Source organism: Bombus vosnesenskii, unplaced genomic scaffold (assembly GCF_011952255.1).
Source record: "Bombus vosnesenskii isolate JDL3184/JDL3185 unplaced genomic scaffold, Bvos_JDL3184-5_v1.1 scf7180000014816, whole genome shotgun sequence".
In the NCBI taxonomy this organism is placed as follows: domain Eukaryota; kingdom Metazoa; phylum Arthropoda; class Insecta; order Hymenoptera; family Apidae; genus Bombus; species Bombus vosnesenskii.
Genome location: NW_022883662.1, coordinates 183,573 through 203,983, shown reverse-complemented (window position 1 = coordinate 203,983; position 20,411 = coordinate 183,573). Strand labels below are relative to the sequence as shown.

The 20,411-nt window shown below is 31.9% G+C and overlaps 1 protein-coding gene across 1 annotated transcript in view; it reads left to right on the top strand.

The window, feature by feature from the left end:
- LOC117240599 (paired box protein Pax-6-like) overlaps positions 1-20,411 on the top strand; it is a 148,817-nt gene that overhangs the window by 64,613 nt on the left and 63,793 nt on the right. The window contains 2 exon segments of the mRNA XM_033506609.1: positions 15,299-15,489; positions 16,446-16,555. Of these exon segments, the coding sequence (XP_033362500.1) occupies positions 15,299-15,489; positions 16,446-16,555 (301 nt within the window).

The following is a 20,411-nucleotide window of genomic DNA, read 5'->3' as shown; positions in this document are numbered from 1 at the left end:
GAACGGCTCAGTATAAGATTGCTGGCCTGGTTAAAGTGACGTTAACCGCTTCGACAGAGGTATCCTTCGTTAGGAGGCCTTGAGTTTTCGTTGCCATGCGCCAAGCCACCGTAAAAACTAAAATTCGTTCGCTGAAAGGAAACACTGAATCGAGAGTATTACATTTTTTTTCGGAACTTTAAATATGAATATATTGCCGAATGTATCAGAAGGTGCAAAAATGCATATAACATGCAAAAATATCTGAAATATTGTGTATCTGTTATAATACTTAATAAGTAAAACAGTTGTGTATATCTAGGATCCGTTCTTTTAATTATATCTGTAAAAATATGAACTTTCATACTTAATATCCTAGAAACACACATACACACGTATAGGATATTTATATATGTGATATATAAGTAGATTGCGGCTTTTAAATTACAAAAATGCGCAGAATGCACATAATACGGGGACATGCATACATAAAACCTCGAAAATAGTGTATTTATCATTCAAGTTTTGCCAATAGAGTCATGGCAGTCGCGCTCGTTATAGTGCTAATGAAATTTCAAAATGTCTTATATAATACGCACGATATAACTAAGCATAAAAACTTTTTATTATTTATATTAGTAAATGTACAAATACCTGTATTTTTATGAGCCACTGTACATCACCTGTTATCCAGTTATACCATCCCTTCTCACTGTTATACCACCTCTCTATTCCAATCATCAAGCAACTGATGAGATATAATCCAGAAAATCACGCACGTGACCGATGCCCTCTATTCGAGGAGCATCTATCGAAAGCTACGCTGGATCATAGGAATCCGAAGGTGGTAAGGGTTGCTGGTGGCGCGTTCACCGTGGTACGTGCAGGAGGCAATAACGTGCGACGCGTGGCGCGCTCGCCGCCCCTCTATTACTTTAGGGAACCCCCTGGCGCGTTGCTAAATACCGTATCCCCCGTTTCACCATGAAACAGAGTACCACCCCATGGGCGTCTTCGAAGCAGCAGCCCTTCTATCGCCGCCGAAAACTACCCTTCGTCGTTCCAGATTAAAAGCTGTGATTATACGTGGCATCAGACGTCTAACACTAGTGATGGATTCAAGTACTTCGCAAGTATAATATAGTGATACACGAAAGTATTACATTTGGACAGTCTGCGTACCCATTTTTATGAATATATTATGCGTGTTACACGAATCTCTTTGAAATTTCAACAATAAGACGAAGTTGGCTGACTTGAATGATAAGTACAAATCAAGTAATTTGCCTGTAATTCGCGAAATTTCGTTATAAACAATTTTCAAGCGATCTACCTTTGAAAAAAGTTATTGCTGTTTGTTTAATTAATTGTTTTCTTTAATTAACACGTTATTAATGATGCGATAAAATGAAATATACAGTAGAATATATCATATTTCTACTCATTTTGAAAAGAAAAGTTGGTACAGCTAATATTAATATCTTCAATTATAATTATCATGATTCAGTAGCGTGTGTATATTTCTTAATCTTAGCAAATAATTTTGTTTTTTTTTTCGTTTCTATATATCTCATAGACTCAAATAACCTTATCATAGGATTATTTTAATCCTGAAACATAAGTGCAACATTATTGCACCATAACGAATTTGAAATTCTCATGTTTCTCGCGAATTCGAAAACTGAAAAATTCAAGAATTTAAAAACGTATAAACTTGAAGATTTGTTTAAATATCAGAATAGTCAGAAATAGAGTTTCGAAACTTATAAATGCTTAAATGAATCATAAAAGAGTTCTTTTATTATTCCGAACCTTGTGAACAGAACCTTGGGTGTTGAATTTGATTAGAATTTGTAACTACAATACATATATTGAACTTGATCCCACTGTTCTCTAACTCTCTACGATCTTTCGTCGAGTAAAAGTGGATGTATTTCCCCTCTGATTTCCTGTTCTATCCGTTGTTGTTTCACGTTGTATTTTAGAATCGGCCTTTCATGTCTCTTCTTCGCTCGCGTGATCCACTCTGTGCTTTCTTGTTTTCTTCTATCTCTCTTTCGCTCTGTATCCGTTTAAATTGCGAATACCGTGCGTTCCTCGACTTCTATTTAAATGTAATTTGTATCTTGCCCGCGCAATCGCTATCGCTCCCTTTTACTCCGGTTCCTGCTCGCCTTTCTTTCACTGGTTCACGTTTAGTGGGTATGATTGCGAACATTTTTGGAAATATGTTCCCTTCGTTTCTTGGTTTTGATTTCCATTGCTATCTTTTTTAATTTTTTTCTTTATTTTGGATTTTAGGCCAGATGTATCTTCAAATGTTATTAATGAGCACTTTACATTATCAGTGTATGGTTGTCTTATAATGTATAGACTAAATGACATTTATAGAATATCTAGATTCTATTACATAGAACTTCTGCAGAAGCTTTTTAGGAAATATCAGATGTATTGTTTAAGATATTGTATAACTTACAGCTCGCACAGAATATTCCAATATTTTTAAAAAATATCAAACGTATGATTGAAATGTGCACTGAATGTAAAATTATAATTAACGATATAATTTTTGTCCTGCTTTTATAGAACTGAGTAGTTCATTTTCAAAAGTAATTATAAGCAAAATTGAAATAGTAGAAACTTTTATCGCAAATGCAACTTCCTAGAATATGTGTGTGTGTGCGTGCGCCCGAGTGTACATATGTATGTATAACGATAAAAGATTCTACTTTGTGTATATATTTCCAAATAATAATAAAATTATAAATAATAAAATATATAAATAATAAAATAATATAAAATAAATACCTATAAATAAGATAACGATGATACATGTTGACGTAATTAAACTTCATTAATAAAAATTTTAAAACTTCTACAAAGATATGAGTCGTTCAAAATTGATAATTTGAGGTTGATACGAATTTGTAACCCATTGCATTCATTTTTCCGCGTCCTCCTATTACGTTATCTCTTTCCTGGTGCCATTTTCTTAGTATAACCGTCTGGAAACAAGAATTCCATGATGTAACCAAGGGTTCGGTAAAGCTTCTTAGTGCTTCGAATAATAAATCAAAGCAATAGCGATAACTTGTGGAATAATGGCCCGCCTGATAACGATACAAGGGAAAAGATCGTCTTCGCTGGCCGGAATTGGTTTTCGCGTCTAGTTCTACTCCGATATAGATGGTTAATTGATATCGCGGTGATTCAATTGCTAATCTATTAAGAAGCATTCTATTACAAGGATACAATTAACTATTTGTGTGAACTGATTTGGTTACTTCTTATATTGTCATTTCATTATTTACTTGTGCTTATCTTTTGTATGATACCCACGGTATATAAATACGATATATAAATATATTGTATAATTTTTTTGCTCATTAAAAACATGTTTTTATCTAATAGATTATTCTAAATATAATGATAGGAACAATAGGAAAAATTGTAATGAGCTATAGATGTTCAATTAATGATGATGAATTATTACATGATCGAATCTAGAGCAGTTAATGCCACAATCAAAATAAGTATGCCACGATTAGTATATGTATACAAAGAACCTAGTTTAAGCCCCAATTCCTTTCCTATTACTACTTAGACACCTTTTATGCTTTACTTCACTTCTGTTATAATTTTTGTAGGCACAATTATAAGAGAACATAGATAGAAATACGTTTTACCTATTCAAGATTGTAACGAACACTCTACTTAGTACATTACCTATATACATATATTTTTGTAGATTTTGTATATATTTTGTACAATTTTTGCACCTTTAAATTTTACATGAATGCATAGAAACCGCCAATTCAGTTACGACTAATACCAAATAATATTTAATCAAAGTGAAATAAAAAGGAAGGAATTGAAAGTATAAAACGTATTGAATTTCAAAATTGTTCCGTTATAAATCATAAAAATGACAAATTACCGCTCATTGCATTTTACTCCTATAATCTTCATATCTTATCTGCTTTTCCCTCTAGAAAGCTCACCAAAAACCATAACCTTAATAGAGTTACAACGTCAGCGTGTCATTTTCGTTGGAGAAGGGCAGGAAGGGTGACGGAAATATTCAGAGCGGTCAGATCAACTTAAGCAGAGGCGAGTCGGAGGATCGAGAGTACATAATAGAGCTGTCACGTTATACAATCGCGGTGCACGCGTTTCACATCTTTCTTTCCTCTGCTATCCTTCGACTTGATCCAGTCGTGATTTCCCACGCGTTATGGGGTGACTGCGCGACATCCTGACAACGTAGGGTGCAAGATTTATACTGCAAATCGGCGTATCGACGCGTGCCGCACCGGTTCACCCCAATTTCGACACGTACGAATTCGTTGCGATCGCAATTTCGAATAATCGGTGAAAAATTGCGCCATTTGCCTGTTTTACCTCCCGTGGAAACTGTCGTTAATACATACAGCGAGCATACTTCAATATAATGTAATATAAAAAATTTTGGATTGATACAATAGAAAGAATTTAATGACGTGACTTTTATAAATACTATTTAGTCGAACTATATTTAAATTGTAGTTATGCTTTACGGGAAGTACAGTCAGTCTTAAATGTTAGGTATTAAAAGTAATCTCTAGTAAAAACTTTACCATTATTATATTAAGGCACATACTGTTAAAACACATTAAGATATATATACAGTGTATACGTAATCATGAATAATGTCCTGATATCTCCTTACCGTTGAAACAACTAATGTTTTTGCAATTTCTGATGTAATTTCGTTATAGCTAAATTTTTTTAATTCTCTTGAGAAATACATTAATAATGATTATGTTGATACATATATAAGAATGAATAATTTTGTGACAAGTATTATTACTTTCTTTGATAAGTCATACACAAAATACGATAAGTATGTATATGTAGGCTTTCGTGACTGATTATATATACAGAATGATTCTAGTAACTAAGAGGAACTATAATTAATCTGAAGTGACGTTAGAAATTGCACTATTTAATAACCTGTGTCATATCTCGCTGTGCAACTTTTCTACAAATATATTACCTGCAAAATACATTTATGGTTTTTACTTAAATCGTAGTAATGGATCTTTGTTTGCATAAATCGATTCTCCCTATCATTCTACGTATAAAAAATATGAGATAAGGTTATTGAAAATTAAATACTTTTGAGATATTTTACTCTATTTAAAAATTCAAATATTGTACTATTATACCTAAATATTTTTGTGTCCTTTTGTTAATGTTTCTCATCACATTATTTAATTGTTCGACAATGATAAACCAATAATCGTAATCCTTTTACTTGAAGAAGTAAAAGCACGTAATCAGAGATCAATAGAGTAGAATGTAGAAATATGGAAAAGACGAGCAGATGTTGGTTAATTGAAAATAAAAGGAAATGTAGGCTATGTGCGAAGAGGGAGGGATCACTGAAACACTACACAGAAGGATGTGGGGGAGTAAGGAGGTTAAGAGGAAGTTTAGTAGGAGTAAAAGGAGGATACTACGAAGAAACAGTCAATTGTCGGCGAGAACTAGGAAAGGAAAAGGGGGCAATAAAATGATAGTATACTGAAATTAGGGCTAAAGTGTCAATAGAATGGGATAGGTTAAGTAAATTTGCGAGTAGTTTGTGTTTGGTTATGAGGAGACTCAACTTCAATTTAATTTGGTCCGTATTTCTAATATACATTCGATACATAAACAGTTTTATATAATATATAAAATATAAGAAAAAATTTGAACAGTATATTAAATACTTTTATTTCATTTCTTTAGTTTAATTCATTTCAGTGAAATATTTCTGTAAAGTTACACTAAATCGCCAGCCTGTAGCCAAAAATTAAATGTCCTATTCACCTCAAATTTTAATCTTCATTCCTCTCAACACGTCTCATAATACATGTCGCTCGAGCAAATGACAATTATACCTTGCACAGTACTACAAGGGGCGTGCTTAGAAGCGAAGCGCTAAATCGTTATCACGTGTCGAAGAGCGGAAACCGCATAACACGATATACTCTTATTACGTGGCAACATATAGCAACCGATTCAGAAATCAGGTAACTTGTGATTTAGGTGCCACTACTACACACTATGCTTCTGGCAATAAAAGGGGTGATTTAATGACAGGTTACATGACATTTTGCAACCACTTTGCTTTCTGCTACATAAAGGGTATTAAATTCCAATCCGTAAATGAGAATTATCACTAATTAAAGTTATTCGCTATATAAAAAAATGCTCAGACAGCGATGTCGAGAAAATTGAAAAATTTCTTTCATTTACAAAATTAAATGATTTCGAATGATGCGCGATTCAGTGTATATAACCATCCAGGAACTAGAAGCGTAAATTGCACAGTACACTTTCTAATATTACTAATCGATTATATTATTCTCTGTAAGAAATTGTTAGAAGACTCGGGATAAAAATTAATTAGTTTGCTAATCTTTCAAATTTTTTCTATAGTAAGTTCCACGTTTTTTATATTTATTTCAATATTCATCTGCATTTCATATAATAAATTCTATACTGCTAGGTATTCAAATAATTTCGTTTAAAACAAAATAACAGATAAAATAAAAATTGCAAAATACCTTTATTTTCTTAATGCAATGTATAGGTACATAAATATCGTATTTGGAATAATGTATTTATTAAATACACTATTACTTTAATTTGATAATAAGTACAAATACTATCGATTCATTTGAAACAATTGGTCTTTGAAATAATCGTCTAAGATTATTTCTTGAACAAAAGAAATAATATTGAAATAATATTTCAAGTAATGTAATTCCAAACGTGAAAATATCAGTAATTATTTTATTCTAATAAGAACCAATCCTGTAATAGCCTGTATAAATTCACAGGAGCAGAGTGTATCAAGCGAGAAAAGCGGAAGAAGCGAAGGGAGCGATTCCTCTCTCTTTTCCCCATACAGTTTACTTCCGTTATCCTAGGGTCTGAACGTGCCCCATACACCGCGGCTTTATTATGACAAAAACATCCTGAAACCGATCCAAGCCTGGTCAAAAGCACTTTACGAGGGTTATTTAAAAGTCATGAAAGTCTTGGTTAAGGGCTGTACGCGGATGTCACACTGTTTTCAGTGAACGACTCGCTCGTATCCTGTTTTGAATAACCACCGCTTCTCGCGTCATGTTTCACATAAACGATAAATCAACGCGATGATAATGCGAGCTGCTTTGCTTCGATATTAAATGAACGAACTCAATAGATACAGTTGATGTTGTGTAAGACATCAACTTTTGCTTTCTATTAAATCGTTCAATAAGTTTCTTTGTACGATGTTTTTATACACTCTATAATGTGTTTTATTAAGTTGCTATAGTATGAAATGACGTTTATTTCAAGTTTGAATTTTACGAAAAAATACCAACTCGTTAAATTTTAACCTATTGTTATTTGAGTTTCTGGGAAACCAAGTTCAACTCTAAGCATCATCAACTCTAACTTTTGTCAATTTCTCAATTTTGTTATCTGCATATAGAGTTAGTGTTCGAATTCTCAAAAAATAACTGAATTATGTCCAGAAGTTTATTCATCAAGATATAAATCCCAAAGTTTATCATTCTATCAAATATCGTCGGCGGTACGTGTCTCAACATGTTTTTTATGCTACATATCATAATACCTCCCGTTATGATAAACATAAAAGGGTCGGAGTTATTATCCGCAGTCCATGTGACTCGCATGAAGAACGATACGGGCGAGGGCTGGGGAACACACTAGGAACTAGGAAGAATCGGGTGGCATAAATTAGCATGATCTGTGAAGAAGATGGCCAATCATCGAAAAGGGTGTCGGATAGAGACGTCATAATATTATCCTCGCTATTATTCTAAACGGTTCGATAACAATGATAACTAAGAATAATGCGGATTATTTTGAAACAATGCGTTGATAATTTTCAAATATACAAACTGTAATTATGGAAAATAATAAAAAGAAATAAAAAAAATTTTTATAATATATAGATTTAATTCAATTTTTACATTTGTATATTCGGAATACGTAAAATAAACAGCTCGAATATTATCTTTTTAAAATATTTTTGGTTCTTATTTAAAAATTAATCGATATTATTGTCTTAAAATATTTATATCAACAGTTTGAAATCTTAATTAAACCTCGATTCCATTAAATTTAAAAATAAAAATGGGAAAAGATGTGTTATTTACTTATCAAGACAAATGTATTTAATGTTGTTTTTCTTAGTTTTAATGATAAATACAAAATTTCGGGAAAATTCGTAAAAATTCTATTAGTATTTAGAACCCTAATCGTTCAACACCAATAAAAGGTTCGATTAATTTAAATAAACAATTAATTATAGCCAATTGCCAATCAGATTCAATAAGAAACAAAATTTACGAATACGCAAGAAACGAACTTAACGAACTTAATTCTAAAACTTTTGTAGGTAGAATGCTTTAATTTGTTTAATTTATTTTAGAAATACATTAACGATAATTGTATTGATACGTAAGTATAAAGAATTCTGTGACAAATTGCGTTTCTAGTTTCTTTGATAAATCAAATACACAAATATGAGTACGTAGACTTTCGTGACTAGCTGTAGTATTCCTTAAGTTCGTAAAAAAGTTCTATAGCCTCTTGACGAGAAATAATACTCAAAACTAGAACTAGAAAATATCAATTGTCGAATCTTACTGCCACTAAACGCATTACCAAAGCCGCAATCCGTGATACATCCACACTCATAAAAATATACTAAACACACGTTGATAAAACGTAAAACTCTTTTCTTCGCGATCAGCCAATGAAAATGTGTCACCAATTTCAATCTTTGGCAAGTGGTTTGCTATAAAGCTTACGTAAAAAGCATTGTGGGATCGATTTCTAGTATGGTTACGATTGTCACGATATAATGACGAGGGTGACACAGGGCGCAAATGTGTTGGAATGGAATAAAGAGAAGGATATTCGCGGTGAATAAAAAAAAGGAGAAAAATGGCCAAACACAGCCAGGACACTCGATGTCACAGCGGGATTGTCGTTTGACTGGCACCCGTTCTTTAGAACGTCAGCTTTGTCGCAGGGAGAACCTTCTTTACCGCAACGACTTTTCATTGTGTCGGGCTTGTGACGTCGAGGAGTCATTCGGCTTGGACGCTTTTGTGCGTTTCATGACATCGCGTTAAGACGAAAGCCGGAAGAAAGCCTGTTTGTTTGACCTGACACTGGAAAATTGGAAATACTGGGTTTGGTACTTTGTAAGTCGCCTAAGAGAACTGTTGTAGATTATTGTGGAGCATGGAGGTTGTATATTGCTTTATTTTGGTGTGTGTGGTGGCTTTTATTCGTTTTTGATACTTTCTAACACATTCATTCCGCATGAATCTAGTTAGCGCGTATATTTATGTTCTATATATCGAATGACGAATATAAACTGGAAAATCACGAAATGTAGCGAAAAAATTGTATAACGATGCACATTGTATCCTATTATATTCTAAATTAGAGTAATATTGAAATTTGATGATATTGTTAACATTCCAAATATAATACTACTGGGTTGGCAACTAAGTGATTGCGCAATCACATACACCCAATAAATGAAGTGTACTATGTATACTAAATATAATACTAAATATATGAATACTATTTATATGAGTACTAAATGTAATATGCACACAAAAAACCGAGATATTTATACATATACATATTTCTTTAATCTCAAGCAAACATCGTTATATAACTTTAATTTCCTCTACAATATTTCTAATTTAAAAACATCATCAAAATATTTCAAATTTGAACATTTGTGGTATTACACAATGTTGATATTCGATAATATTCTTGATATTGCAAATACAATGGTTTTTAAACTGTAGTATCCAAGACAGTAAGCACTATTCTTATATAATCTCTAGACTGCGAATATTCATCCAAACTTTCATAATTTATAAAGATAATTAGAAAAATGGAATGTAGGTAGAGAATTGTTTTACGTGCTAAGTATTATAACGAGTACTATATCTGTGGAGATTTTATATATTTTTGCATATTAAGAGCAATTCTATGCATATCATATCTTCACATTTCTCACAGATACATAAAAATCCGCAGTTTAATAGTCTCAAACAAATTGTATCAACTGCAAGCTCCTCTAAAATATTTCCAATCTAAAATCACTAACGAAAGCATAATACCGTTCTTTAAAATTACAATCTTTAAAATTACATCATATGTAATATTTATACAAAAGTCAAGTTTGAGGATGTTGATAAGATTAAAAGGAGAAGAGTCGAAGTCCAGAATCGAAGTCAGAATGTCAGAGGACATCGAAGACAAGTCGAGGGAGAGTATCAGCGATGTCTGTTTCGTGTTTGGGACGTGTTCGTGATAGCGGTGTGTCCGCGTGTGCACTGAGGGGGATGACAGTACTCCGCTCATGGGTCCGAGATGTCAGCTCGCTTCAACGCTACGGAACCCTGACACCGGGTCTAACAAACCTTGGGGAACGAAAATCTCCCATGGCCAATCACAGAACTTTGCGCGTAATCCTTGGACACGCGATTCCTCCTCTTCTCCTGTATACTATATACTGTATACAATCTTTCTCGTGACGAAACGAAAAAGTCTTTAGTTTAAGGTAACTCTAAACAGATTCAAATATCCTTATATTTCGATTTAAATGTATGTATGTTCAATGGAGTACGATATGAAATTAGGGATGTAAACTATGAAGCATATTGAAGAAATGTATTTGCAGATATTTAAAGGTCTGTATATCATTTTTACGTATTGTTATTTATAACAAGAGTACGGATTTTTATGTATTTATGGAAAATTTGGAGATGTAAAAGTGCACAGAATATGCAAAAATATATAAAGTATCCAAAATATAATACTCTTTATAATACTTAATAGATAAAACAATTTTTTATCCAAGTTCCGCTTTTTTAATTATATTCATAAATATATAAATTTACAATTTACATATTTTATGTCCGCAGTCTATTTGTACCTATGTAGACATTTTGGTCGATATATATTAAAAATAGTTGGAATAAAATTACGGATATTGAAAAAATATATCTATGTAAAGGTATTTGCTTACATAAACTTGTACTTAATATTTAATATTTAATATTCATATATTGTGTTGAACATGAAATTATTAATTTATTATGTTAAATGTCACACGTTTCTTGCATATTTAGTGCGCATAAACACTCACGGCTTAGTAATAAATATTTAATTGTTAAAAATGGAGGACAAAAATGTTTTATATGAGACCACAAGAACTTTACGTTAATGTTATCGCGCGAATAGCGGGCGACGCATGGAAGAAAATACACGTCTGGGAAATGAATTGCGAAACTATCGGCAGCAGAAGAACGTACCGCTTTAGTTCGTGGGAATTCTTTTACGACTTGGCTGGGATTTATACGAGCTGTAAGTGACAGAACCGACGAAAGCAGCTCACGTCGGCCAGAGAATAAATAAAAGATACGACAACCAAGGGGAATGGAGGCAGTCTGGATATTCTTCGATAGGTGTATACTTCAATCATTAATGCCAAATATCGTTTTCGAAATTATGATTATGTTTATTTGGTACACAATTTTTTAAAAATATGTTTTAATCGTATCAAATGCGTATATATGTGGCTAACAGGAACGATAACGAGTGTACTGAAAATGTGTGAGGGTCAGATTTGTTATGTACAATATTTGACAAAATTATGAGTTACTTTACGTGTTAGCATATTTCGTATATATATACAAAGGAGGAAAATGTAACACATTATATAGATACTTTATATGTATATAATTCTGTAAATCGTATATTTTTCTAGCTGCAACAGCACGATTCAGCCGACTTCATTCTTATCTAACATTTCGTCGACCCATTACTTCTTTTTCTTTTAAATGAATTCATTAATATTATGAATAAACGGCAGATTTTCACTTCTATGTCTGGGTAGAAATCGTAAGAATGGAAAATAGACCAAGTGTTTTATAATTTTGCACCGTACTGCAACACCTGTATAAAAAACTAATTTAGAAGAATAGGTAATTGTTTCTTTGTAATTGAAAGATAAAGTAAATTTATAATTCTATTTTAAGTAAAGAAAGTAATTGAGTTGAGGATAGACTTTTTAGACTATGATTCAAATATGGAGTGCCCAGTGTTGTTTCAAAATTCAGACAATAAAATTTTAAATAACATTATTATTTACTTTAAACAATACAATTTAAGTTAAATTTATTAGAAATTGGATATTTTTATAAAATGTATCTTTACAATATTTTTATAGACTGAAACACTCGCAAGATAAATTGATCATAAAAAATATTTTTTCATCAATGAAGTCTACTTACATACAACTATGTAAAAAATATTATATGGAACAAAAGTCTTATAAATATCTAACAAAAGTTCTAATAAGTATTTACAAAAATACATTGTTCGCTTATTTCTCTCTGTTTCTCTTTTCTCTTAACTCTTCGCGTTAATTGCTGAAAAAGATATATTAAAACAGAAATATAACTAAACTACAAAATAATATGATAATTAAAGGACCTACGACTAATAATTAAAAATATTTATGAAGTGTAAAAACCATACAAATTACTTTAATTAAGACTGCGTGTATTTATGTGTGCAATGCTGTTGATAGAAATTTCTATTGATATTATGCAATTCCACTAATATCAGGAAATTATCCTACATATAAACAAATAATTCATAAGAAACATTTGCAATAAATAGAACTCATCGTAAAATACAAGTCAATGCAATCTACTTTCGCTAACAATTATTTAATATTTCTAATATGTTTAGAAAACATTCGCGGTATCTGACACCTTAGAATTACATATCCTATACTATATATTTTGAAATAGTATGTCAAAAATACTTATAAAACGAAAACTAATGCGGAGAAATAAATTAGATAATAAATATATTATAGCTAATCTCTTATAACACGAAAAATATAAAACCTAATCCAAGCCTAACTCATATACTTCAATACTTTTTCGAATTACAAGGCTAGATGTTAGGTACAATTATTATTTATAAAACACAAAATAAACTTCATATAACAAATCATTTGTAGATAATTTAAAATGACACACCCTGTGTGATTCCAAGATTCTAAACATGGTTTAGCAATTTCCTGATAGTTCATTTCTCTCTCTCCCTCAGTCTTGTCCTTTACATTTTGTAAAATTTCATATATGGTAGTCAATGGGAGACACAGAACGGTACCCTTGTGTTTATGTTTTCCTTGTCCTTCACATATTAAATTTGATGAAATTAAGAAAGAAATATGTTTTAAACTAATCATTTTCAGACACAAATACCTTAGCGTATCTAAACAAATATATGGTAGCGATATAAACAAATATATGGTATCAACTAAAAAAATTACGGAAACCTATTTCTTTAAATCAAACGTTTCATTTCACAAGGTTACAGAGACAGCCCCTGTATCCATCAGCTTAAACACAGTCCAAAAGAATTGAGATGTTAATGTTTTGCCTTTCTCCAAAAAGATTAGAAAGGGATAAGCAGTGTAGGAGTTTATTTGGTGCAAAATAAGCCAGTTACGTTACTGTTACTTTACGAAACAAGATTCGCAAACCAAAGCCGCTCAAACACCATTGAGCAGAAATTCCTATTCTCGCGCCAGAATTCTCTGTAATTATTTAGGTAAGAATCACGTCGCATCGTTCGGAACGTCTTAACGTTTCTTAAATTTAGGGTTTTTTACATACATACTTAATATACATATAGTGAATACGACTTGCTTATCTCAACATAAAGTCTAATATCAACGCCCGAAACTCAATCGCCAGTTCGACCTCTCCCGTCGTATCTCGCAAAGGTCTCACGAAATTCCACTTAATTCCAACGAAGACTCAGAAATTACAGCAGGCTCCAGGTCTCTCGTGCTACACGTCGATCGACGGAAGTAGCATCGCGCGTGTAGGCGACCGCGTGCACGTGTTTCGCGCCGCAGACGCGCGAGTGCGTACTTAGGTTGGCAGAAGCCAAAGTCCCCTTGGAGTGACGCGAGACGGATATAATTGAAGCCGGAGGTAATTAACTCCCTCGTGGAGCACAAGCCGCTCACCGCATCGTTTTAATTACCGCTCTCATCGCATTTCATCGGGCAGAAGCGCACCCCCCGAACTCCTCTCATCTTTCTCTATCTCGATGGTTTAACTCGGTTGAACCGGTATGTTTCGTGTTTATAATAAATCCGATGCCTCTTCAACCAATGCGCAATCTATTAAAGACGTCCCTCGAAACTGATATTGTACGGATAAACGTGATTCGAAATAAACGAGCGATGGAAGTTTCTTTTCTGAGTTCCTCTATCTGCATGTCCCATGGCTCATGATGTGTAGCTCGTTTTGTAGGGTTTGTCTGAAGGAAATCTCAATTACATAATATGTACATAATTAGATCTCACAAGAGCTCATAATAGACCTATAATACGAATATAATATATGGGAAATCTATACAAGACTGTATTCAAGGTTCTAGATTTATAACTTTTGGATTTTTGAAACAAATGCTATAAAAAAATTGTATTTACTACATCTTCTTGTAATGAATGTAAAATAACAGTTATGAAGAAAATATATCACAATATAACTTTAAAAATATTTAAAAAAATAAGTCTATATTGTATATAAAAATTTCTAATATTTTCATTCTTTAAATAGATACTATTATATTAACCATTTTAAATATTTCGTTTCATATCATAAGTTATAGAAATGTTCAATCAGTAAATATTCAGATCTAAAAATCTCAATTAATCTCATTATAATATTGTGATTATAATGGATTATAATACAAAATTATAATATTGTATAATATGAAACAGAATAAATAGTTTTTCATCTTTATTTATATTAAACAATAACTAGTACTGATCATTTCATATAAAATTTATGCAAAATTAACTACATTTCAAATATTTTTAAACGAACAATATGTATTTGCAATATGATTAATTTTGAATAAATTTTACGTGAAATGATTAATGTAGTAATTTATATCGAATATATACAGGGATAATAAGTTAGGTACCCATTCTGTGAATGATTGACAATAATAATTAATTTTCTACTAATAGGTAAAAGTTATTCACTTTCCAAGTATACGTTCTTTAAATTAAAACGTATGTATATATTTAAAAATACGTTGAATGTTAATAAAAATATAAATTATAATGATTTTAATTAAGCCGTAGATTATAATTACAATTAATTATAATTAATTCCTCTTATTCTATTTCTAATTTTAGGTGTCATCTATAAATAGGGTACTGAGAAATTTAGCAGCACAGAAGGAGCAACGGCAACAGCAGCAACAGCAGCAGCAAGGGGTGGCTGCTGTTGGTGTTGGAGTTGGTGCTGGTAGCCCAGCTGAGAGCGTTTACGACAAATTGAGGCTACTGAATGGGCAAACCACAGGCTGGCCGAGGCCCAATCCATGGTAACTTATTCTTCCCTTTATCATTGTATCATTTTTCTCTATAAAACCATTATGAAATTATGTATAGTAATTTATGAGAACTGAAAAAGTTGTAAAGAAAGATAATTTTTTAATTTGCCAATTTTCATGTAGAAATATAAAAAATTTGATAAGAGATTCTTTATTAAATTTTAAACGATATATGAAATACAATATAAATAAAAAGTTAACGTACGTAATGATAAAACAGACTAAACAATTAAAATCGCTTGATAATACAATTACAAACGATGATACGATAGTTATATTACTTTCATGTATTCATTCTCTGAAGATGAAATAATATAATAAAAAGTAATAGTATGTAAAATAACTATATCAGAAGTATCAAGCATCGAAATGTCAAGATTTTTAGAAGAATAACTTTCTCATAGAAGTAATTTTACTGTTAGTATCCTTTTTTAAATACCACGATAATAGAAATTGATATAAAAATCTATCCTTAAATGTAAGATTTTATATCCTTTCTTGTATCTTCACAAATATGTGTAGAGATAGACATTTTATAAAAACTTTTCCGATATAATATACATTAACTCAACCAGTAAAGCAAAAGAAATTATATTATTTAAAAACTATTACTTAATTCCTTACATCATACTTCAAATCTCGTTTAGAATTTTTTTAATAACACAATCCTTATCTATGTATCAATAACATGATCTTTGATAATTTTCAGTACAATATTATTCTCTTTACTAAAAATTGTTGGTAGTTTTCGGTTCAATATTATTCCATTATTTAAAATTTTTCCCTTTTACAAAATTTGTTTGATCTTAGAAAGTTTCGTAATCTTTATAGTTTTACATTGAAAATTATCAAAATTAGGAAATTGCTCTAAAGAAATGAGAGCATAATTCAGTTGAAAAAGCGCAAAGGCCATAATCTCTCTATTTTAAAATTTTATTTCACATTAGGTATCCATCTGGTGCTGGCAGTCCGTTTCCATCCCTGCAGCCCAGCTTGAGTCCAAGTCATTGTACAGCCTTGCCGCCGGATCCTGCGGATATCCTGCATGCAAAGAAAGGTAAGAGAAATTAATACTAATAAATACTTTATTTAAATTAAGATATTTACACGTTTCGCTACATTTCACCTGTCTTCCAGTCTTCATTTTTATCAATATTCTATTTGAAAATATAGTCAGTGATACTGCGACAATATAGAATGCGTGTCAGAAATTGATGTGTTCAAAAATATACATAATTAACATAAAATATATATGAATATACGATATAAAATGACGTCCTATTAAATAAGATTGAAAATTAACAAGGTATTATTAAAAATTGAAGTCTTACGGAACTTGGCCTTAACATTTTTCTATTATGTTAAATCTTTCTGATTACTCTAGTCAAATATAATTAACATTATAATCAAATAATCGTTTAACAGGGGCCACGAATAGTTCTGTCACAGAAATAGTGTTAGGACTGCTCAACACTTCAATTTCTAAAATTAAACATTTATGTTTAAAGTAATGAACGGTTAAATATAATAAACGATTAAAAACAAACGATTAAAAATGATCATTATCTATTAATAACAAATGAAAGCGTTATTTCTGCATTCCACACTACATCAAATATATAAACTATTATTCTCATTTATCGTGTAATAATAAACAAAATATATGCTGCGTCTTTTTCTACACTTTTTAGAAAACTAAAGTTTCTTCTTCTAAATATAGATATTGTATCGATTTGATATAAATCGTAACTTAAAAATATCTAAATAGAAACTTGTTTATTTTTAATGATTAATTTTAATGATTAAAAATTGCTTTTTAGCACTTACAACCGTCTAAATATTTGAGGAATTACATCAAAAGTAGTACATACATTCATGAATCTCGTATGATTTTAATGCATTATATTATATAAATTATATCTAATTTAAATGCAGATTAATGTAGAATCTGCTGATTCCATAGGAAGATACTGGTAGATGCTACTTCCAGTCATCAATTTCGCATTAATTTATAAACTTGGATATGATTCGTGTACCGTTATTATAAATCGATTGAAGTGCCGCGATAGTTCTAAATTGACTGCCCATGTTTATAAAAATTCACATTTTGATGAACATAACTGAATATATGAGATTTAAATAGAATATTTTTTCTTCCTATATTTTATGTACATGCATACATATGCATCTTATGTATATATATTATTGCATCTTTAAAATTATAGCAAACTCATAAATATCTATATAGTTTATGTGTAATCAATAGTCCAACCCCATGTATCAACTGTCTTAAAGTCTAGAACAGAAAAGTATTAAAATCAACAAACAACCCTAAACCCAAACCCAAAACTAAAAATATATATAAACTAAGCCAAAATTTCTAAAGTAATACAAGCTTACTCTTTAGAGTAAGCAAACTCTAAAAGTACGCCCTTCCAAAAGAAAACATTGAAATTAATAAATAATCCTAAACCCAAAACTCCAAAAAGGTACAAACCAGCCCAACATCAAACAGAATTTCTAAAACAATTCATACTTGCCAGTACACCTCCACTCTTACATCCACCACAAACCTATCCAAAATCTTCAAACATTCATACACACGCATACACACACTAAAATACAATACACATTCACACATATGTAAAAGTGGCCAGCGGTGAGAAATCCAGACAAGGGAGGGGTACACGTGAGGGAGTGGTTTCGAGAATAGGGGGAAGAGGCGGCGCGTTTTAATTAATTAATCTGCTGGCTGAAACGATACTAATATCAATGTAATTCCGTCGGCGGGCCCCGCGGTTTGCCGCATGCGTGTGCAGCGCTTTTCCGGTAATAATTGTTACGTTTAAGCGAAACGAGAAGGACACAGACGAAGGGGTTACACGGGGGTTGGATGGGGGGTGGGAAGCGTGGTTGCAGTCGACCGTCCAACCCACACGAAATTGTAACTCAACCGACGGAATATTCTCTCTTTCTCTCTCATGCACTCGTTGAACTAACCCCTCTTCATCCCCCTTGTTTGCCTCTCTTTCATGGTACATGAGCGTGCACGCGTATCCCTTTGGCGGCATATCAAACGCGCGATTTCTTTTGGCCGATCGTTTTCCAACGCCAGGGTGGCGAACGGTGTCACAAGCAGCAAAAAACCAACGTATGGGTAAGTTTGATTCATACGTGAGGCTGTTTTTAAAGTATTTATGGTGAGTCGATGAAATATCGCGCCTACGGAAAGTTATGTTATAAGAAAAGTTATTTCTATACCTCGCATTGTTTATTGCAATTGGCAGAGCATCGCATACAGCGGTTCGCAAAAGTATTCATACACTTACCATAGATAAACACTTATGCATATTTGTATTTGTTTATGATTTGTTGATGATGATGATTGATCTATATTTATTTATTACTTATAAGGGATATGCAGCAACTTGAAAATTCAAAAAAATTTTAAACCAAGCAGAAATATAGTTCAAGAGAGCTAAAAACGAAACCACTTCTTGTTCCAACAAACAAACAGTTCATAAAGGCGATACCATCCTTCAAAACGTTCAAAATTTTCAAAATGTTTTGCATAACACAGACAGGAAATGGAAAAGTCGAATTCTGTATACCTGTATCATTTTCCAGAAAAGTTACAAAGTTATTTGTACATACATATCGGTATAATCATTATTAATAAAGTTCTAAATTGAAATTAAAAGAATTAACATTTAGAAATTACAAAACCTTTAATTCAACGCTAAGGAGATAGCAGTTTAGATATAATCTTAATTAATTATTTTTAATAAATAAACATTAATACATAGGCATTAGTAGATCTTTACATGGGGGAGACCTACAAGATATTAATATAATATTAATCCTATTATTTTTATGATTTCATGTAACACGTGTATATAATTTATTTAATATCGTATTTTAAATATTGTAATTTGTTTTTTGTTAATGAAAGGAAGAGTAAATGCAATCGTGTTACATTTTAACAATATGTCTCTTAATACGTCGAAAGAATAGAACTAACGTTTTTACTACGATATCTTATATTTTATTATTATTAAGTGGTATATACATACTTTTATTACTAACTATGTAATATATTCATAAAAGATTTCTACGAGTGTACAAATACTTTCATGTGCAATTGTACATACAATTCTTCACCATTCATCATCATCGCAAACTCCTCGTCCGAAATCGTCCTCTTCGCAAAGCGTTGTTAATCGAGCCCTTCGATTCTACACAGAACGCGTTATTATTTTGTATTCCAGCAGGATAGAAGGGATACAATCAAATATGGTAACTGTTGCGAGCACTCAACCACACGCGGACCCCGGGGGCCGGATTATCTCCACGTAGCTGCGGGCTTGCCGTCGTTTATAGGATAACTTGTGTCAGGAGGGTTGTTTCTCTCTGCTTTCTCTTTCAACTTACGCCTCTATTTTCCTATCTGTATCCGTCTGTTTGAGATTCTATCGGTTCGTCCTCGTCCTTCGAGGTTTTCTCTTCTCTGTTTTTGCATAGTGTTTCAACAACGACCGATTCCAAGAGGCGGAAATCGCCTCGGGCCAAACAGAAACGACAACTGGCACCCCGTGCCGCGAGAGCAAAGCGAAAGCACATTATCCTGCAATCATAGCGCCGATCCTTTAACATCAGTTCCTCACTGCTTCTGGAAACTGACGAATCTTCAAACGTTTCAATCTTAGACAAGAAAATTGTACAGAATCGATGATAAGGGTTGCATTTTGAAATCCCTGGTTTGTTCTATATAACTGTTAAAAAATTGAGGAACTTTTACATAAATGTATATATAAGTATTTAAAAAAATATTTCTTCTCATTATTTAAGATATCCTTTGTAATTAAAGTAGATAATTTCAGTTAGTAGGATGAAATACGATATATTAGAATCTA